General features: G+C 42.5%; 2 protein-coding genes across 3 annotated transcripts; both read left to right on the forward strand.

Annotated features, from left to right (window-relative positions):
• The first annotated feature begins 10,378 nt into the window (after positions 1-10,378).
• On the forward strand, positions 10,379-13,986 carry LOC108036802 (lysosomal alpha-mannosidase). Its single transcript, XM_017113149.2, has 5 exons — positions 10,379-10,496; positions 10,677-11,047; positions 11,114-11,584; positions 11,643-12,549; positions 12,619-13,986. The coding sequence occupies exons 1-5, from the start codon at positions 10,419-10,421 to the stop codon at positions 13,798-13,800; spliced, it is 3,009 nt and encodes a 1,002-aa protein (XP_016968638.1). The 5' UTR covers positions 10,379-10,418; the 3' UTR covers positions 13,801-13,986.
• A 1,000-nt stretch (positions 13,987-14,986) lies between these two features.
• LOC108036696 (lysosomal alpha-mannosidase) lies at positions 14,987-20,643 on the forward strand. 2 transcript variants are annotated; one of them, XM_044094463.2, is made up of 5 exons: positions 14,987-15,067; positions 17,539-17,909; positions 17,974-18,444; positions 18,509-19,352; positions 19,416-20,643. In XM_044094463.2, exons 2-5 carry the CDS (start codon positions 17,563-17,565, stop codon positions 20,595-20,597), a joined length of 2,844 nt encoding a protein of 947 aa, XP_043950398.2. In that variant the 5' UTR covers positions 14,987-15,067; positions 17,539-17,562; the 3' UTR covers positions 20,598-20,643. The 2 variants fall into 2 exon arrangements, with proteins under 2 accessions (XP_043950398.2, XP_043950399.2); XM_044094464.2 differs by lacking the exon at positions 14,987-15,067 and adding an exon at positions 17,360-17,455.

Genomic DNA, 20,643 nt, shown 5'->3' on the forward strand with positions numbered 1-20,643 from the left:
ATAAAGCCGACAGGCGATCTGAACATACAGAAAGAATCGGTGCAAATAATATTTTTAGTGGGCGATGTCTTTAAATTAATTTCTTTTCACGAGAAAACATGCGAAAGTATTGGCTTTTATCAAATAGAATTGTACGATTTTTGAGTCAAAACAAGCTCAAAAGTATATCTTCCTTTACATTTTCGCCTTTCTGCTTCTCGTTGCGACTCACTGAATGGAAAAATTATAGACAACTAATCGATGTGGCGTCTCTGTATAAACTTCCCGATGTATTTCCTTAGGATAAAGTTGGCAAGGTGTTTGCGCTTGTTTTACCAACAATTTGCTGGTCTAATGGACCAAAGCCTTGTGGGGAATAGGCTGGCAAATGTTTTCCACTTGGCCAACACCAACAAAAGTCCTTGCGATGGCTCTAGAGGCTCCTCCCCTTCGTTTGCTTGTTGGCTTGTTGGTCATTGTAGACCGCTAACTTTTATAGTAATTGTTGTTTTGCTGAATATTTATATTTCGTTTTAAGCACTTTTCTGTGCTGGCTTCTTTTTACGAAATACGAGTGCAACTTTTATATCGGCATTTGAATTGAAGAAAGGTGAGCGATTACTAAAGAAACAATTCATTTTCTGCCAAACTTTCAAAAACTCAAATGAGTGCTTTAAATATCTGTACAATTTAATGCTTGAGTGTTGAAACTTATTTTATCGGAAGATCAGAAAGATTGGTCTTGGAAGTGTGTATTAATTCATACGGTACTGGTACCGTAAAACACGAACTAATTCACAGCAGATAAAATATCGGGGCGATCTAAACAATACAATATCCAAAATCCCTCTCCACACTAAAGGGAAAAACCATTAGGCAATCCAAACGCAAACTGACGGGTTCCACTGCTATTGATACATTTTTCATGAATGAACCAACATAGTGGCAATTCATTAGGAATTTCGATATAACACAGCACGGAATGTTGCTATATTGAAAGTGAAATCAAAGATGCAGACTACTGCCAAAATAACAAACATCGCTTGACTTTCGGGTTTGAGGTTCAGGTACGAACACCAATCGGAGGCGATTCACGTGAAATATGTTCTATTGGAGGCAAGGACTCTGGAGCCGGCTTGTTGAACAATGGCGAATGACGAATGACGCATTATTCCTGACATCGAGTTGTGTCACTGACAGCCGCACTGAGGGACGTTTCCTTCTGCCCCGTTTTTTCTTATCCTACCCCTCCGTTTCCCAACCTTGCACCCACACAGCCAGCAGCGCGGTAAACAATAAATAATGCCAATGTCATGTTGTTTAAGGTGTATAGGCCCTAACATAATGCGCAATCATTCACTTTGGCCGACTGGGAACTCCTTGCAACCCCGGACCATGAAAGTTTGAAAAATGTACGTGAACAATTTGATTGATTTTTACTCATTTTTCGGCGTTGCCAAACCTCAAAAATCAATTTGAAACTGACAAGGAAGGGGACTGTGTCGTTGAAAAACTAACGAAACCAAATGCATTCCTTGAAATCGGAGTCCTGGCCATTCTACCATTCGAAATAACTTCGTACTGTTGTTAAAGATTTATCTTTTACCCAACATGAATTAAACTAGTATCTGTAAGATGTTTACCGAGTTATCGAATTTTTAAATTCAGTGCCATTCGTTTTTAACGCTCACCGTTCTTCTTTATCTGTACAAACTTTGCATTTACACTTGAACTCTGCGGCAGTTGAGCGCACACAGAGCTGGGTAGGGGATTTTGTGGGGCAGGGGTTCCCCGGCACCGCCTGTCAGTCAGTTAGACATCGGCGGGAACGTCATCGTTGAGGCCCAAGAACAAAAGGACTTCCGGTGACGTTTAAATGCGTGGCATGTCACAGCGCAGCGGCAGACAGCAGCATCCTGAGTCCTGAATTCTGAATTCTGGAGGCCCAAGCTTCGGCAGCGGCGTGTGCCAGCAGGAAGCAAGCCAGATCCCAGAGGGGGAGATCCCATAGGGCTGTAGCGTGAACATGCATTAGATTTATGCATAACTTTTGGGGGAAGGCCCGGCTAAAATGGAAAAAGAAAACAAAACATCAAACTTTTTCATTGATTACTATTAACTAATGAAGCAGCAGCATTCACCCTTGCGCGAAGCACGCCTTCATTCCCGTCCCATCTTCTGCAGATTGAGCAATCAGCCGAGCAGAAGTCGCAAGTATATCAACTTATTAATTTCATGAAGTGCCAGGCACATCAATGTCTTCCCATGGAGACAGCCGCAACGGCAACTTTCTGCCCCCGCCTAACAAGTTCTGCCAGGAGCGGCCCAGGATGAGGACTAGATCCTGGACTGGGGCACATCACATCATCACGTATGATTACGCTCATTGTTCGTGCGCAGCTCGAAATGCTGTCGAAAATTAAAATTCAGAGACCCTCTTACTTAACTTACCTTATCCCTTGATTGCACTGAGCGAAATTTTTGGTCAAATGGTTTGGTTCTCAAACAGCATTCTGTCGCCTCTCTTAAAAACCCTTTTCAGATGAAGTCACCATTGAATCACTAATGCTCTTGGTTCAACCGTGGGATCATTATCCAAGTTCAAAAACACCGAGGCATAGTTTTAGGCTTACCAAAAAGAAGTCATTCAGCCAGAGCAGTAGAATAAATGGTTTGTTTAGCGAAATCGTCTTGACGGTGTTAAATGCTAATGTGACGAAAGCAATTTTTCGAAGTGTAACGCAGGGGGAGGGGCAAAAGTGAAGCAAAACAACGACGTGATTGCATTACACAATCAAAACAGGCACAGCGGCTTCCTGATCACAGGGGTTGCCATTCTCGCTCGAATCGAGCCCGAACCAGGAAGCCAGGACCGGCGAAAAATCAAAGCCGGAGCACTAAAGCACTAAAGTAATAGACCAACCGACCGAATGCGAATGTCGAAACGTGTGCGTGGGCGTTGCAACAGCTCCGCCCCATCATCAGAATCCAATCAAATTAACAACAACAGGCCGCAGAAGCGGCAGCAGGTCTAGAGTCCGGGCTTATGAAGCCCCTGACGAGCCCGACCTCGAACCCAAACCCGGGTCGAACTCCTTTTCCAAAAACTGCACACCCCACCTCCGAGGCCGGCTGTCGATGGTACGTTAATTTCAATTTGATTTCCGTTCCGAGCTAGGAGGGGGCCGTTCGACTGAAGGTCTGCGCAACAATTATACGGCAACTTCATTAGGTCAACATGCAGCGTTACTGGGACCACGAAACTGCTGAGGGTGGCCATGTCTGAGGGCGGGATCGCTGGTTTGCGGCTTACGCAATGCCCTCGATGGTGATGAAGTTGATGATGGGGGCGGATGCGCAAGGGGTAGATTAATCAGGGTAAAACTATTAATTAAATACCAATTCATTTCCGCAAACTCAAAGCACAGCCCACAGCCATCCATTCAGCAACCCACAGATGTGGTCCTTTGTGTGGGCTTTGGCTGGATTTTCATTTCAGCAAGAACATTTACCCGCAATGAGCACCGTGGTGGCAGCCTGGATTTCGTTTGAATTTGGATTCCGATTCGGAAGTGACTCTGATATTATGAAACAGGTATGCCAAGATGTTTGCGGTTACCGGTTCTGCTTAAGGAACCCAAGCCTACAACGGATAAATGCCATCCACGAACTTCTTACCTTCAACTTAAAGGCGGTGCAAAATTCATTAGCCTCTGTCTGCTCTGTATCGAAATCTCTTTATGTTTTTTATATTAACATTAATATTTAAAAATATGTTTGGGGTTTGATGACCAAAACCAATTTTGCGAGCAGTTTCCTAAGCTCTGTTTTTCCTACCTCGAAGGCAATCTCGATCCCGAACTAGTTGCGCTCCGATTTATTCATTTTTAACTTAAGGAAATGTGTTTGTCCGTATACCGACAAAATGCGACCAAAATTCTAAAAGATATTCGGCCCCAAATCCGAAAAACAGCGAACTCAGATGAACGGGGAATTGTAGCAACAAAAAATCATCATTACAAAGTCCCCAAGCTTATCAGTAAGCGCTGCAGTCAGCATTAAAAAAAACAAAAAAAAGAGTAAAGAAGCCCGAGGTGGGGAAATTGATATACCCCAGAATGATCTGGGGACAGAGAGAGGGGCTCGAGCTCTGCTCATCCGGTGTGTCAACAATTCCCAAGCTTCAACGCTTTGATGTTTTCCAGGCAAAAAGACCTCCACCGAGTCCATGCCCACGCCCACGCAAAAACCGTGATGAGCAGACGGACGGAGCCACTAAGCCCAGACAGTGTCATCCACTCTGACGGTGATGGCATCATTAACGCACATTCCGGACTGCCTTTCGGGCACAACCATATTCCCGGATCCGGGATCTGGGACCTGGGAGCCGGGATCGAGGCTCCAGGCTCCGTTTTCCGGCTTTTGAAGTTCGGGCGGCGAGCTTTTAATTTTCTTTGTTTTCACACTGACGTTTGAGGCCAAAAGGCGTAAATTAATCGAAGGCTTAATTAGCTCACAGCCAAGGACTCCCGACGATGGCTCGTTGAGCCGGCGTCAACGCGGCGTATGATTAATAAACAGCTCCCTGGCGGATAAATTCCCCTCGTTGCGAATAACCATTCACCATCCACCCGATTTGTGTTGTTGTGTGCACTAATTATAGGCATCAATGAAGGTGAAGGTTGTCAATATCGCCGCACAGCCTGCACACGGGAGGGAGCGGGATTTCCATTTGAAATGTTTTGTAGGTTGCGGAAACAATGGCCTGCCTCCGCCGAGGTAATCCTACAGCACCGCCCACTCCGCGTCCGCATTTCTTTTTGTTTTCAGCCCGAGTACTGCGGCAACGTAGTTGGCTGCCACTTAATGTGTTTTGCATACTAATTAGGTTGTTTGGCGGCTGCCGTCACATTTCAAGTGTTGAAACAGGTGACAGAAAAAAACACAGAAACGGCATTAAGACCAGCGCCAAAGCGCAACTCGTTGCTGGAACAGAGTCTACTGCACTTCAAGCCAACACTTTTGAGCTGCAGCCAAGGAAAACGGCAATTGTTTAGATTAGGCCTAAGTAGTTGGGAAATGCGCTACCTGCGAGGCAATTGGCATCACTCAAGACAGGAAATTTCAAATTATTGTGATAAAGATTTTTGACTTAATAGCTGTTAAGACACTATTTAAGTTGATGATTGCAATATGATATGATACTGTATAACGATCAATCAAATATTCAAGTTTCCATATAAACAAGCTTTTAACCAAAACAATAATTTTCTGAATTTTAATAACTTCTTTCAAAGTACGTGTAAAAGATAATCGCCAAGTTGTAGATCACGCGTTTCCGCCACCGTATCAGTTTACTAAACACTTTAATTACAAAATAATACCATTTAAGTGTGTCATTAGAACTCTTAACCAACTTATTGGGGCTATAAATTTCTGACAACTTTGGATTTTGTTTACTTGATTGATAAGGCAAACCAAAATGTGTAGATTGGGTTTTCAGTAGCAAAAAATACCTGAAAATATTAGAATAATGTTAGCATCATAAGGTCGAAATTTTAGTTGTAAAAATATAATACAAGTGTGCTTAAGTGCTCAAGTAGCAGTTCTGAAGTCCGACATGACGCAACCCAAGCTCATCTGGAATCTGTGCTTTTTAATTTGAAAGGCAGATGACTTTCCGTGAAAGTGCAACACAGATTTGTAAGAAGCGCGTTACTCAAAAACAACTAGAACATAAACAGCAGAAGGCAGGAGACGCAAAGTGAAAATTGTTTTAATTACTCATCTCAAGGCGACCCGCAGGCCCTTTCCCCTGGTGGCTCACGTTTTGAAGGGCTGTGTGCGATGAAACTAAATTCATAAAATGAAAAAAGTTTGTAGAATGAATTTTGGATATTCCAAATTTCGCTTCACAAAAATAAATCAAATTAGAAAAAGAACAGTTGAAAATCAATGGTTCAAGTAATGTTAAAACCTTCATGCCTTTTGACATAAATAACGTGTTAAGTTACTTCCTACTTTATTCTTATATTGGTATTTGCTCGTAGATCAAAAGTGTTACAGGTAGAAGGGGCTGCTATTTTGAGAAAAGTTGCAATAGAATCGCCAAAGCTATCCTAGCAATTGTGGCTGGGTCACCCAAGAGCTTCAATTCAGACATTTTCTCCCGGTTGCCGTTGTGCGCTAAATAGTTCCCTCAGGGCCGAATCCACTTGAGTTGTGCTAATGAGAACACCCCAGTGACAAGGAGACGCCCACGAGGACGAGTGAGTTGAGCGCCAAAGGATGGCTTAAATACATCGTGCTGCATTATGGAAATACTCGCGCCGGGCGAAACAATATTTTACTGCAGTGCCGGAGTGGAGTGGATCCTGGCGAGAACGGAATAAGGAGGTGTGCTGATCCTTAGCCGAGACCTGCGGCAATGCAGCGTGCTCCATTTGCACACATAAGAGAAAGCAATTAATTATGCTAAATTCGTTTAGGAAAAAACAGCAACATAAAAATGAAATCTGCCCATTGCATTGTTGTACTATTTTCCCTTGCCTCCTTGGAGCTTAAGAAACATTTTTTTTGACACCCGTTATTTGCAAAGTGAAGTAAGGAAAATCCAGCTAAACTATTCCTTTTGACAAGCACATTCTTGAGCTTCCTGTGCAGCGCAAGTTTGAAGCTTATGAAAAAAACAGATTTGCTGCAAGCATATCTCCATTCCTCTCACACTCCTTTTGGGTGAGTAACGAATATCTAATAGTCAAGGGCATCGACTACACCGTTTTTCCTTTTTATCCTATGCAAATACCTTACCATCGCGAATTTCAAGACATCGTTCTTTGGCAATATTGCTTATAATCTTTCATAGATTACGTTCCTCCTAACGATTTGAAGTCCTCCAAATCGTTCCCCCTATTATAGATAAACAAGATTTGCAAAGTACATCGAAACAAAAGCAATATCTTATAAAAAATATAAGCCCATTAATCTTTCTTGTTTATTGCTCGAAGAGCTCCGTAACTCATCTCTAAACGTTGACGTGGCACCCGGAACCACCTTCGACCAACGCACTGGATGACTTTTAAGTAGGTCTGAGGCAGAGATCTCCGGTGGGAACAGGGAGATCCTGACATTTGCGCTGGCCAAGCGCAATTAATTACAAAAGTGTTTGCGGACAAATGCCGCACAACAAGAAGAGTGAGGGTGCACGGGTGGTTCATGTCCTAGGAACCCTCGCTGGACATGGCCATGAGGAAATCCAGCACTTCTGTTTGCCTTCTAGCCAGCGTTTTGTGGCTCAAGTGGTCCAGGGCCCGAGAGAAGCGGCAGCTCTTTGCTTTGGGGTTATTTGCTTTTAATGACTCGCAAACTACACCCGCACACGTGGCGTATGCGTCATGTGGAATGCTTAAGTGTTTTCAGATATCGCGCATCAGTAGCCAACGACTGCCAGCCCTGGGTGCCATGGTTTGTTGACTTTTAGACACTGTGTGTTTGTCAGCACAATTTCGTTTTCATGTTTTTTTCAGTTTTTTGTGATATTTGGCTTTTCATCTTGGCATCGGCGCAGACAAACGGCCTCATAAATGGGCTTTGAAGTTTGCATACCGAGTGCAGGCAGTGCAGTCACACTGGCTGAAGGGATAATGCGACGCAATTATAGACCGAGCCTGGGCCCACCCAAGGCTGTTTTATCCTTGAAAACAAATTGTTTTGTTAATTATTTATGGTTGGTTTAATGACTGTGTGCCGTAGTCTGTGTGTTTACTGTACTCACTGTTCACTGCTCTCTGGCGGTCTGGTTCTGGTCTCTCCGCCTGCGACGTCGACTTCCATGGGTTTGTTATAATTTTGCTTTTCGCAATTATTTTAATGAGTTTTGCATTTAAGCGATTTTATGCCATCATCGTCATTCGCAATAGTGTTGGGTGCAAAAAGGGATATGTGCATAAATACGAATGCACTGCATAATTGCCGTTTTTGCTTCATTAAAAAATGTGTCTTTATATGGTCGGCAGACTCATTAAAAGTTGAATAAGTTTTATCTCATTGAGTTCGTCGAGGTCTTTTATTTCTACATTGGGTTTGGCTTGATCAACGATAAACAAAACTCCCACTTCTATTTAAGAACAAACAAGAAGGAAAGTTAACTTCGGCAAGCCGAAGTTTGCATACCCTTGCAGTTATAGTAAAAAATCAACTTTAGTAAATAAATTGTTTCCCGATCGTTCCTATGACAGCTATATGATATAGTCGCCCGAACTTATTAAAATTTAATTCGAAATTTAGTACTAATTAAAAAATGTTATTTCCAAGCTAAGAAGGTTATATGTCAACAAGAAAGGAAGTTAACTTCGGCAAGCGGAAGTTTGAATACCCTTGCAGTTATAAAAAATAAACAATAATTTTATTAAATTCAATTCGAAATTCTTAAAAATATAAAAATTATATTCCCAATATTATAAGATAATATGTCAAAAAGCCCCAAAGCTATAATTTGTTTCACATTATTTCCCACCATTTATCCGATCGTTCCGTTGACAACTATATGATATAGTCCTCCGTTTTTAATAAAATTTAATTCGAAATTCAGAACTAATTAAAAAATTATATTTAAGCTTATAAGGTTATATGTTAAAAAACACAAAATATATAATTTTTATTTCATGTTTTCCTACCAATTTTCCGATCGTTCCTATGGCAGCTATATGATATAGTCGTCCAATTTTGATAAAATTTTATTCGATATTCAAAACCGAATAAAAAATGTTATTTCCAAGCGTAGGAGGTTATAAGTTAAAAAAAAACCGAAGATATAATTTTTCAATATTATTTTACCACTAACTTTCCTATTGTTCCTAAGGGGGCTATATGATATAGTCGTCCGATTTTGATTAAATTAAATTCGATATTCAGAACTAATTTTAAAATGTTATATCCAAGCTTAGAAAGAAATGTGTTAAAAAACACGAAAGATATAATTATTTTAAATTTTTTGCTCGATAGTTCCTATGGGAGCTATAAGATATAGTTGTCCGACTTATATACTACCTGCAATAGAAAAACGACTTTTGGGATTTTGATAAAATGTAATTCGAAATTCAAAACTAATTTAAAATTGTTATATCCAAGCTTAAAGGATTATATGCTAAAAAACTCCGAAGATATATATTTTTTTTAATTTTTTCCCCGATAGTTCCTATTGGAGCTATAAGATATAGTTGTCCGATCCGGCTGGTTCCGACAGACTGACGGACAAGGCTAGATCGACTCGTCTTGTGGCGCTAATCAAGAATATATATACTTTATGCGGTCTGAAACGTCTCCTTCACTGATTGCAAACTTTTGACTGAAATCATTATATCCTCGCATCAGAGGGCTCAGGATACATTCAAGTTTTATGTTGAATAAAAAATTCCCACTCCCAGAAAAAAATATAAACTTATGTGCGGCAATTAGACCATCCATGGCGTGGGGCATCACAATTCACATTACAAAGATACATACTTAGATTCATGTATATTTTATTTACAGAAAATATTATTTGGCTATGAGATCCTTTTGTGGTGATAAACACTTAAATTAAACATTTAAGATTTTTTTCCTGAGTACAGCTCGTAGAGAAATAGAGCGCGGCTTTAATTATCATTCGGCCCTGGACAGAGTAAATACTCCGAGTCTCTCCTCTTGATGCAGGTGATCGATCATTGAGCTCACCAGATCTATCATTTAAAAGATACTGGCCCTTTTTGGCAATGAATATAAAACCAATGTCGGTCTATCTTGCAATGTCCATTTCATTATAATGGAATCAAAAACGATAATCTTAAATGGTTCCAATCGACGATTAATAATAGGCAATTAGATAACGAATTCATAACATTTCCATGTGGTCCTCATATTCAAAACAACAAAACTCCTCGAAAAGTAATCAGGTACTCATGATTCCCTGAAGGACTAATAAAAATGTTAAATAGACCTTTAGACCCCCTAGTATTAGCACCCCGTTTGGGGTCTGATTTTCCGTAATCTGCATGAAATAATTGCTAACTCTTCATCTTAGTACAAATTCATAAAAATGGCATAAGAACTACCATGGCGTAATAGTCAATGAGAACTTATTTTACTAATCGCATGGCAGCGATTAGAACCAATTAAGATACCAATTAAGATATGCATTGCTGGCAATCGCGAATACACTGAACTTGAACTTCGTAGTGAGAGTATCAGCATATTCCTAAGCTTTTGGTTATCGTAAAACCGTTTTATTGGCCCTAAGCCCAAGCACAAGCCTCTTGAGGGTCTAAAGTGATTGCTTATCAGGCTGAACCCGTGTGGGCCGTCCTATAAAAGCAGCTCCAATTTTCTGAGAAAGTCAGTTCTGTGCTCGAATCGAAACTGTCTTCGCTTTCAGTTCGAAAATAAACTGAAAAGTTGTCGCCATGAAATGCGGCATTGTGCTCTTTGTCACCCTTTTGGCCCTCAGTGTGAGGCCATCTGAGGAGGCTTGTGGATACGAGGTGAGAAGTGAAAACCGGGATAGAATATTTACAAGATGAAAATGTGGTTAATTTCGTGAAAGTGGTTTTAATAAATAAAAACAGTGGAAAACTCTACAAGTAACCTTTAAAGTACCAGATTCGCGATACTGTCTAGCTGATGCATTTTAATTTCGGAACGTGTCCATAAACTCGTTACAGGCATGTCCCAAAACGAAGACGAACATGATCAACATTCACATGGTTCCCCACTCTCATGACGATGTCGGCTGGCTGAAGACCGTCGATCAGTACTTTTATGGCCATAGGAGCAACATTCAGCACGCTGGAGTGCAGTACATCATCGACACCGTGATCGCTGAGCTCATTAAGGATCCTTCCCGTCGCTTCATTCAGGTGGAGACTTCTTTCTTCGCCAAGTGGTGGTCGGAGCAATCGGAGACTGCGAAGCAGATCGTGAAGAAGCTGGTCAACGAGGGTCGCCTGGAGTTCACGGGAGGAGCTTGGAGTATGAACGATGAGGCTGCCGTAAACTACCAAAGCGTGATTGATCAGTTCACCCTCGGATTGAAGTAAGTGCCGGAAAATTATGTATTTTAAGGGTTGGCGTCTTAGTGCTTCCCATTGCTATAAACCAGGTTCTTGGACGACACCTTCGGCTCCTGCGCTCGACCCCGTATTGGCTGGCAGATCGATCCCTTCGGCCATTCCCGTGAGCAGGCCTCGATCTTCGCTCAGATGGGATATGACGGGGAGTTCTTTGCCCGCATGGATCACCGCGACAAGAACAACCGCATCGACAACTTGGGTATGGAAATGATCTGGGATGCCAGTGATTCCCTGAGCAATGACGAAATCTTCACTGGCCTTCTGTACCGCCACTACTCGGCTCCGCCCGGCTACTGCTTCGACGTCCACTGTGGTGACGATCCGATCATTGACACCAAAAGCTACGACAACAACGTCAAGTCCAGGGTCGATGACTTCCTTAGCTACGTGACGGAGGTAGCCAAGCATTACCGATCCAATCATATCATGATCCCCATGGGAGATGATTTCCAGTACGAAGATGCTCAGGTTAACTTCAAGAACATGGACAAACTGATCAAGTAAGTCCTTAGTAACCGATGACTGGTGATCGATACCTAATGTTTTCATTCTTCCTAGGTACGTTAACGAGCGTCAAGCCGAGGGCTCCACCTTCAACCTTTTCTACTCTACCCCCGCCTGCTACCTAAACTCTCTACATGAAGGTCTCCAAACCTGGCCCAACAAGACCGAAGACTTTTTCCCCTATGGCAGCGATGACAACAGCTACTGGACCGGCTACTTCACCTCCCGTCCCACTCAGAAGCGTTTCGAGCGCGATGGCAACCACATCCTGCAGGTGGCCAAGCAATTAAGCGTCTTTGCCGGACTGACCAGCCAGCAGCAGAAGGAAGATCTGGAGTACCTTCGTGAGATTATGGGTGTCATGCAGCACCACGATGCCATCACAGGCACTGAGAAGCAGCATGTTTCCGATGACTACGATCGCATTTTGTACGACGCCATCCTCGGTGGTGTTAGCACTGCCCGCGATGGTCTGCGCAAGTTGACCAATATGCCCAACGGAGAATTCGAGAGCTGCCTGCAGTTGAACATCAGCGAGTGCGCCTTCACCAAGGACGGTGCCGACAACGTGGTGGTCACCCTGTACAATCCCTTAGCCCACACTTCCACCCAGTACGTGCGAGTGCCAGTCAAGAACGAGAACTACCAGGTTACAGACGATAAAGGTCGCGTGGTAGCTTCTGAAGTGGTCCCAGTGGCCTGGCAGGTCCTGGCCCTTGAGTTCCGCAGCAACGACACTCAGCATGAGCTGGTCTTCAAGGCGTCCGTCGACAAGATCGCTAACTACTATATCAAGAAAATTGGTGAGCAGGAGAGCAGGACCGTCGCTGTGCACACCAAGAGCAAGAGGTCCGCCAAGGCTGAAGAATCTAACTTGGAGCGATTCAAGAAGGCTCATTCCACGAAGAATGCTACTGAGACATTCGACGACGAGGAAGGAGAGACTGTGGTGCAGACTTCGGTAAGCTCTCAGAAACCACCAAAATGAGCGCACTATTTCAACTAACGCCTAAATATTTACCTTTTTTAGGAAGTGAAACTGGTGATCGACAACAAAACTGGTCTCCTAAAGACAGTCGAAATGAACGGAGTCTCCGAGAACATCGACCAAAGTTATGGTGTTTATAGGACTTACGACTCCGGTGCCTACGTCTTCCGTCAATACCACCAGGCTGATTTTATTGTACAGTATGAGGGAGTTGAGTTCACCGTCTACGATGGAGCTTTGGTCAAGGAAGTTCACCAGCAGTTCAGCGAATACGTCTCGCAGGTCATCCGCATCTACGAGGGAGAGTCCATTGTGGAGATCGAGTGGCAGGTTGGACCCATTGAGAGGGAAGAGGAATTCGGCCGGGAAGTGGTTATCATCTTCAACAGTACCATTGCCTCAGATGGCGTTTCCTATACCGACTCGAATGGCCGCGAGATGATCAAGCGTGTGAAGGACCAGCGTGAAAACTTCACCCCTGGTCTAGATAGGCAGCCAACTGCAGCCAACTACTACCCCATCACATCCCGAATTGCCCTGCAGGACAGTAAAAAGCGTATTGCCGTCCTGAACGATCGTGCCCAGGGAGGAGCCAGCATGATCAACGGACAGTTGGAACTTATGTTGCACCGTCGCCTGGTTCGCGACGACGGCTATGGAGTGGGTGAGGCCTTGAACGAGGAGAAGTACGGCCAGCCTATGATTGCCCGTGGTAAGGTCTATCTGATCCTCAATGCTGCCGATGAGTCGACTGCCGTGGAGCGCGAAGCCGAAAAGAAAATTCACCTGCCCTTCTGGAAGTTCTTCAGCAAGAACACCGGAAGCACCACTGCTGCTGCTAAATCGCTCCCCAGTTTCGATGACTTCCCCAAGTCGGTGCATCTGCTCACTTTGGAGCCTTTCAACGACGACGAGGTTCTGTTGCGTGTGGAGAACTTCTTGGATCACACCGAGGGCAAAGTGGTTAGCTTCAATATTCGCCCGATCTTCGACTACTTAAATGGATTGGAAATTCGCGAAACCACGTTGGACGGTAACTTGCCATTGAAGAACATGAAGCGCTTCAAGTTCCACCACGATAGCTCTGGCCACAAGCCTGAAGAAGTCGAGTACTATACTTCTGCCCACAAGCCTTTGGCCGCTGAGAAGTCTCAGGAAGCTGCCGAGTTTAGCGTAACCCTGCAACCTATGCAGATCCGAACATTCGTTATCAAGACGGAGTAAGCCACAATTCTCAACACAGTATTTAATGAAATGCAAAAATAAAACGAAATAAATTCAAATTTAAAACAAAGGATAAACGATATTGTGGCTGCTCAGCTTTTAAATAAAAAATTGAAGTTATGATAATATGTTAAGATAACCGCTTTAAAATTGGAATAGCTTAAAAAAATATCATAAAAAATTGCATTGGGCTTTCGGTGTTTTAATTGCCTTCTACTGCTGGATAAACGTCTTCCTTCTCTTTATTTTCCATGTGAATGGACTACAGGTCAGAATGGAGAGAGGGGCAATGCCTATAACGACAATCTCCCTTCCGCTCCGTCATCATTGTTTTTCAATTCCTAGCTGAAATCAACTTTATCGTAGATTATCAAAATTGGTATTGAGAAGTATTGGAGAGATAGAGGGGGTGATGAAACAGAGAAATTCCTTAAATTGTTAGTTATATCATGGTATAAGTTATCCGCGCACTCTGCCCGCTGGCTGCTGGCGCCGCTTTCGCCTTGCCACGCAGCTCGCCTACAACTATTTACACACACGCATGTATAAAAGCCTGACGGCATTGCGAGGGGGATGGGGCTTGTGGGTGTAAGGGTGGGCCAGAAAACTTTTTTTTGACAGTTTACATTTTTTATAGCATAAAAACTGTAGGCGCTATAGTTTTTCGCGGATTGTGGGCGTTAGAGTGGGCGTGGCAATCTGCAGAAACAAACTTTCCCTGCGCAGGAAGCCAAGGAATCTTCAGGCCAAGTCTCGCTCTTCAAGCTTTTATAGTTCCCGAAATCTCGCGCTCATACGGACAGACAGACGGACAGATGTACATGGCTATGTATGTATATCGACTCGCCTAGTGATTCTGACCAAGAATATACATACTTTATGGGATCTATCTGTTACATGTTTTCCAACGAATCTAGAATACCCTTTTACTCTACGAGTAACGCGTATAATTACTATCGTAAACAAAAGTTTTTGGACAACCTCGACAAATTTCGAGCTACATTTGCTCTCGAAGGGATAAATTTAAAAGCATTAATAATATAAGCAAACTATAACTATATATAACTATATAATCCGCTCCAGTTGTCGACAGTCGAAAAGTTCTCGTAAAAAAATTGATCACAGCAGCAAGCCTAGATGAAAATCTATAACGCAGGCTTGCTTGAATTCAATGTCAGTGTCAAAATCGCAGATCACGGTTAGTTACTTCTAACTTATCGTCGCGACGGCGACCCAAAGACCGATAAGAAGTTCGCAACAGCATCTTGTAAGTACAATCTGCACTTCATACATCAAGGCAGTGAACAAAGACGGTAATCTACAGAAATGGAACAAAGTTCTGAGGCACATATAAAAAGTTGAATTTAAAATTATGACTGGAAACGCATGCAAGGAATCGAGAAAGTCAAGTTTGTATAAATGCGACTCAGGTCGAAGGGACGATAAGACAAAGGGATGCGAATAGTATTTTTTTAAACAGAAATGTAAAAATATAGAAAAATTTATTGAGTGAATGTCGCTTGTCGAAAAGCAAAGTGTCCGATAAATCAAAAATCTGCGAAGAATACGTGAATAACGAGCAGAAATGCAAACAAACGGATACCGACTTTATTGTTTTATGGTTATTTAACAAATTTAAAGAAGAAACAGAATCAAGATTTCGTTGACCTAGAGAACAATAAAAAGCACAAAATTAAATTACTTTTGTACAAGCTATAGAAGATCCAGAAGCTTTACCGAAATGTTTGAATTAACCAGAAGTTGAATTCCTAGAAAAATGTAACTAAAGGAACTTGCCCTTTCTATTGTTTCTATTAATTTAACGCCTTTGCAATTGCTCAAAAAACTCTGAACGTCAGTCCACGTAGTAACGAATTATCAAGCTGTTTAGCTGAATTCCCAAAAAGCTAGCTTATGAAATAGTGAAATGTTGTCGATCGATTCCGGTCGTCAAAAGTGTTCGATGGATGCTCCTAAGCCTTGGTACTTCATTGTATCTTATCTCTTGCACTTTGCTTGGGGTTTTCAATTTTCAATTTAGACGTTATCGAATAACTTTCATTGCCTGTGTTACTTCATGATAAGTTTCAGTACAAGTCCATAAACATTGTTAGTATGCAATCGACCAAACTCACTTTAACAAAACCAAAGAAAAATACCCTTACAGATTGATCGGTATTGTGTTATTAAAATCATATTGCATAAGCTGCATAAATTATTTAAATGGGACCAAATTCTAACTAAATAGACGTATAGTAGTAGTAGACAGTATGAATTGTTCGAACAGCTTTTATACCCGTTTCTTGTAAGGTAAGGGGCCACCTTGTGTTCCTTTAAGAATAAATGCGTATATTTCATATGGTTAAAAGAGTCTCCTTAGCTGCATAAACTGCTGACTGAAATTATGATACCTTCTGCAAGTTTAACAATTTTATTTGATTAATCAGCTGATAAGCACAGCAATCTTTCAAAACAGAAGCAACCATTTATAGGGGCTAATTAAGATAAACGTTGAACAGTCACTATTTAAACCAATTAGATCCATTTGTTTGTAAGTAAAGTACGTTTTTATACCCTTGCAGAGGGTATAATGATTTCAGTCAGAAGTTTGCAACGCAGTGAAGTAGACGTTTCCCACCCCATATACTTTATTATTATTATATATATTCTTGATCAGCGTCACTAGATAATTCGATCTAGCCATGTCCGTCCGTCTTGCCGTCTGTCCGTGCGTTTCTACGCAAACTAGTCTTTCAGTTTTTAAGCTATCGGGCTGCAACATTCCCAAATGTCTTCTTTCTATTGCAGGTAGTATATAAGTCGGAATTTTTCATTAGTTCTGAATTTCGAATTAAATTTTATCAAAATCGGACGATTATATCATATAACTGCCATAGGAACGATCTCAAAATTAGTCGGCAAATATGAAAAATTATATCTTTGGTGTTTTTTAACATATAACTCTCTAAGCTTGGAAATAACATTTTTCACTTAGTTCTGAATTTCGAATTAAATTTTATCAAAATCGGACGACTAGGAACTATCGGAAAACTGGTGGGCAAATAATATGAAACAAGTTATAGCTTTAAGACTTTTTGACATATTATCTTATAATATTGGGAACATATTTTTTTATATTTTTAGGAATTTGGAAATCAATTAAATAAAAATCGGACTCTAACAACATATAGATGTCAAAAAAATAATCTATAAACAGAAATGAAATAATTTTTTTTTAATATAACTAAAGTCAGCAACAATCTTTAAAAATATCACATGGTGTTACTAAAATTGATTATTTCTTATAACTGCAAGGGTATACAAACTTCGGCTTGCCGAAGTTAACTTCCTTGCTTGTTCTTAGTGTTATCGCCATTAATTAATTATCTTTGAAATACACCTAATTGCCTTTTAAGCATGCTTGACTTTGCCTAATTCTTGATAAGCATAAGTACCGATTGCGTATTAACCATTTATGATATAAATGGGCCGGTTAACGAAAGTGAAGGAGCCAGTTCTGTACCGGCATTAGCGGCATTTCTTACACCCGCATAAAAGACCTAGAATGAACACAATGAAGTATTTAGGACTAGTCATTTGCGTAGCCCTGTTAGCTATCAAAGCAAAGTCAGTCCAAGCAGTTTGCGGCTACGAGGTAAGGAGCGTGAGGACTCTAGGACACGTTAACATACTTTTTCACAATGAAACTAATGTAATAGAATTAAAATCGGTTTGCAGTCATGCCATGAAACCAAGTCAAACATGGTCAACATACACTTGGTGCCTCATTCCCACGACGATGTTGGCTGGCTTAAGACGGTCGATCAATACTTCTATGGCCACAAGAACAATATTCAGCACGCTGGAGTACAGTACATTATCGACACCGTGATCTCTGAGTTGATCAAGAACCCCGATCGTCGATTCATCCAGGTGGAGACCTCCTTCTTCTTCAAATGGTGGGACGAGCAGTCGGAGACCGTCAGAGCAATAGTGAAAAAGCTAGTCAACGAGGGTCGCCTTCAGTTCACCAACGGAGCCTGGAGCATGAACGATGAGGCTGCCGTTAACTACCAGAGTGTGATCGATCAGTTTACAGTTGGCTTAAAGTAAGTACAGGCGTACTTACAGGAACAGGTACAGTTCAATTTCCTAACAATACCATTTAAAAAGGTTTCTGGACGACACCTTTGGGGTATGTGGTCGTCCTCGTGTCGGCTGGCAAATCGATCCTTTTGGCCACTCCCGAGAGCAAGCTTCACTGTACGCCCAAATGGGATATGATGGCGAGTTCTTTTCACGCATGGATCACAACGACAAGGGTCGACGGATGAATGATCTTGCTCTAGAGATGGTTTGGGATGCTAGTGAGTCACTTAGCGATGTCAAGCTATTCACTGGACTCTTGTACACCTTCTACTGGGACACTCCTGGATTTTGTTTCGACGTCCACTGCAGCGACGACCCAATTATTGACAGTGATAGCTACGATAACAATGTCAAGTCAAGGGTGGATGATTTCATTGCCTACGCCGCTCAAGTGGCTGAAAAGTTCCGAACAAACCACATTATGATTCCCATGGGTGGAGACTTCCAGTACGAAGATGCTGAGGTTAACTTTAAGAACATGGACAAACTGATAAAGTAAGAGGAAATTTTGTGTTCTTTGTGAAATCAATTTACTGGGTATCCTTCTATTCAATTGTAGGTACATCAACGAACGTCAATCCAGTGGCTCAAAGTACAACATACTCTACTCAACACCCGCCTGCTACTTAAACTCTGTGCACAAGAGTGTGCAATCCTACCCAAACAAAACCCTGGACTTTTTCCCTTACGGAAGTGATTCAAACAGCTTTTGGACAGGTTACTATACCTCTCGTCCGACGCAGAAGCGTTTCGAGCGCGATGGCAACCACATTCTTCAGGTGGCCAAGCAGCTGAGTGCCTTTGCTGAACTTTCGAGTGCCCGGCAAAAAGAGGACCTTGAGTACCTCCGTCATATAATGGGAGTTATGCAACATCACGATGCCATTACGGGCACTGAGAAGCAACACGTATCCGATGACTACGATCGTCTTCTGTACGATGCTATCGTTGGCGGCGTCAATACTGCTCGCGACGCTCTTCGAAAACTCACCAAACTTCCAAACGGAGAGTTCGAGAGTTGTCTGCAGTTGAACATCAGCACGTGCGCCTTCACCAAGGACAGTGCTGACAACGTGGTGGTGACCGTGTACAACCCCTTGGCCCATACTACCAACCAGTATGTGCGAATTCCAGTCAAGAACGAGAACTACCAGGTTACCGATGAAAAGGGTCGCATGGTAGCTTCTGAAGTGGTCCCTGTGCCTTGGCAGGTTCTGGCCCTGGAGTTCCGCAGCAACGACACTCAGCATGAGCTGCTCTTCAAGGCAACCGTCAACAAGATCGCCAGTTACTACATCAAGAAGGTAGACAGCAAGGAGAGCGTAAATAACGTTGTGAATAGTCTTAAAAAGAAGACTAACGCGGAAACTTACGATGACGAGGAGACTGTTGTGCAGACATCGGTAAGTCCCCATAACATTTGTGTTGAAAATTGTCTCACTTAACTGCTTCACTTCCTGACTTAGCTTATCAAATTGGCAGTCGACAACAAAACTGGTCTATTAAAAAGGGTCGAAATGAACGGAGTATCCGAGAACATCCTTCAGAGCTTTGGAGTTTACAGGACGTATGACTCCGGTGCCTACGTCTTCCGTCAGTATAATCAAGGAGACTTTGTTATTCAAGAAGATGGAGTCGAGTTTACTATTTACGATGGAGATTTAGTCAAGGAAGTCCACCAGCATTTCAACGACTACATCTCCCAGGTAATCCGTATTTATGAGACCAAAAATATGGTTGAGTTCGAGTGGCTGGTTGGCCCTATTCCAATTGAAGAAGAGTTTGGTACGGAAGTGGTCACTACATTTAGTAGTGAGATCTCTTCCAATGGCGTATTTTACACTGATTCAAATGGCCGTGAGTTGATTAGACGTGAAAAGGACAAAAGAGAGGACTTCGACCCGGAACTTGCAGTACAGCCTACATCCGGAAACTATTATCCAATCACATCTCGCATTGCTCTACAAGACAGCAACAAGCGCATCGCCGTCCTTAACGACCGGGCTCAGGGAGGATCTAGCATGAAGGATGGGCAAATAGAACTCATGTTGCACCGGCGTCTCGTCCGCGATGATGGCTACGGAGTAGATGAAACCTTGAACGAGCAGAAGTTTGGCCAGCCCTTGATTGCTCGTGGTAAGGTCTTCCTAATCCTCAACGCTGCGGACGAGTCCACATCCGTGGAGCGCGAGGCCGAAAAAGAGATCCACTTACCTCTTTGGAAGTTCTTTAGCCAAAACAGTGGAAGCAGTAGCTCCGCTGCCAAGTTCGTCCCCAGCTTTGACGACTTTCCCCAATCGGTGCACCTCCTTACCCTGGAGCCTTTTAACGATGATGAGGTTCTGTTGCGTGTGGAGAACTTCAAGGATCACATCGAAGGCAAGGTGGTCAGCTTCAACATTCGCCCGATCTTCGATTATTTGAACGGTGTTGAGATTCACGAAACCACCTTGGACGGTAATCTGGCACTCAGCGACCTAAAACGATTCAAGTTCCACGCTGAGGGTTCTGGTGTCAGGGGATCTGAAGCAGAGTATTACACCTCGTCCCACAAGCCTCTTTCAGCAAACCAGTCGCAGGATGCTTCAGAGTTTGCTGTCACTTTGTACCCAATGCAAATCCGTACCTTTATTATCAAGATTAATTAAATCTTTATTTAAAGAAATAAATAATAAAATCATGAATGAAATACAA

This window comes from Drosophila biarmipes, chromosome 2L (assembly GCF_025231255.1).
Source record: "Drosophila biarmipes strain raj3 chromosome 2L, RU_DBia_V1.1, whole genome shotgun sequence".
Taxonomy (NCBI): Eukaryota; Metazoa; Arthropoda; class Insecta; order Diptera; family Drosophilidae; genus Drosophila; species Drosophila biarmipes.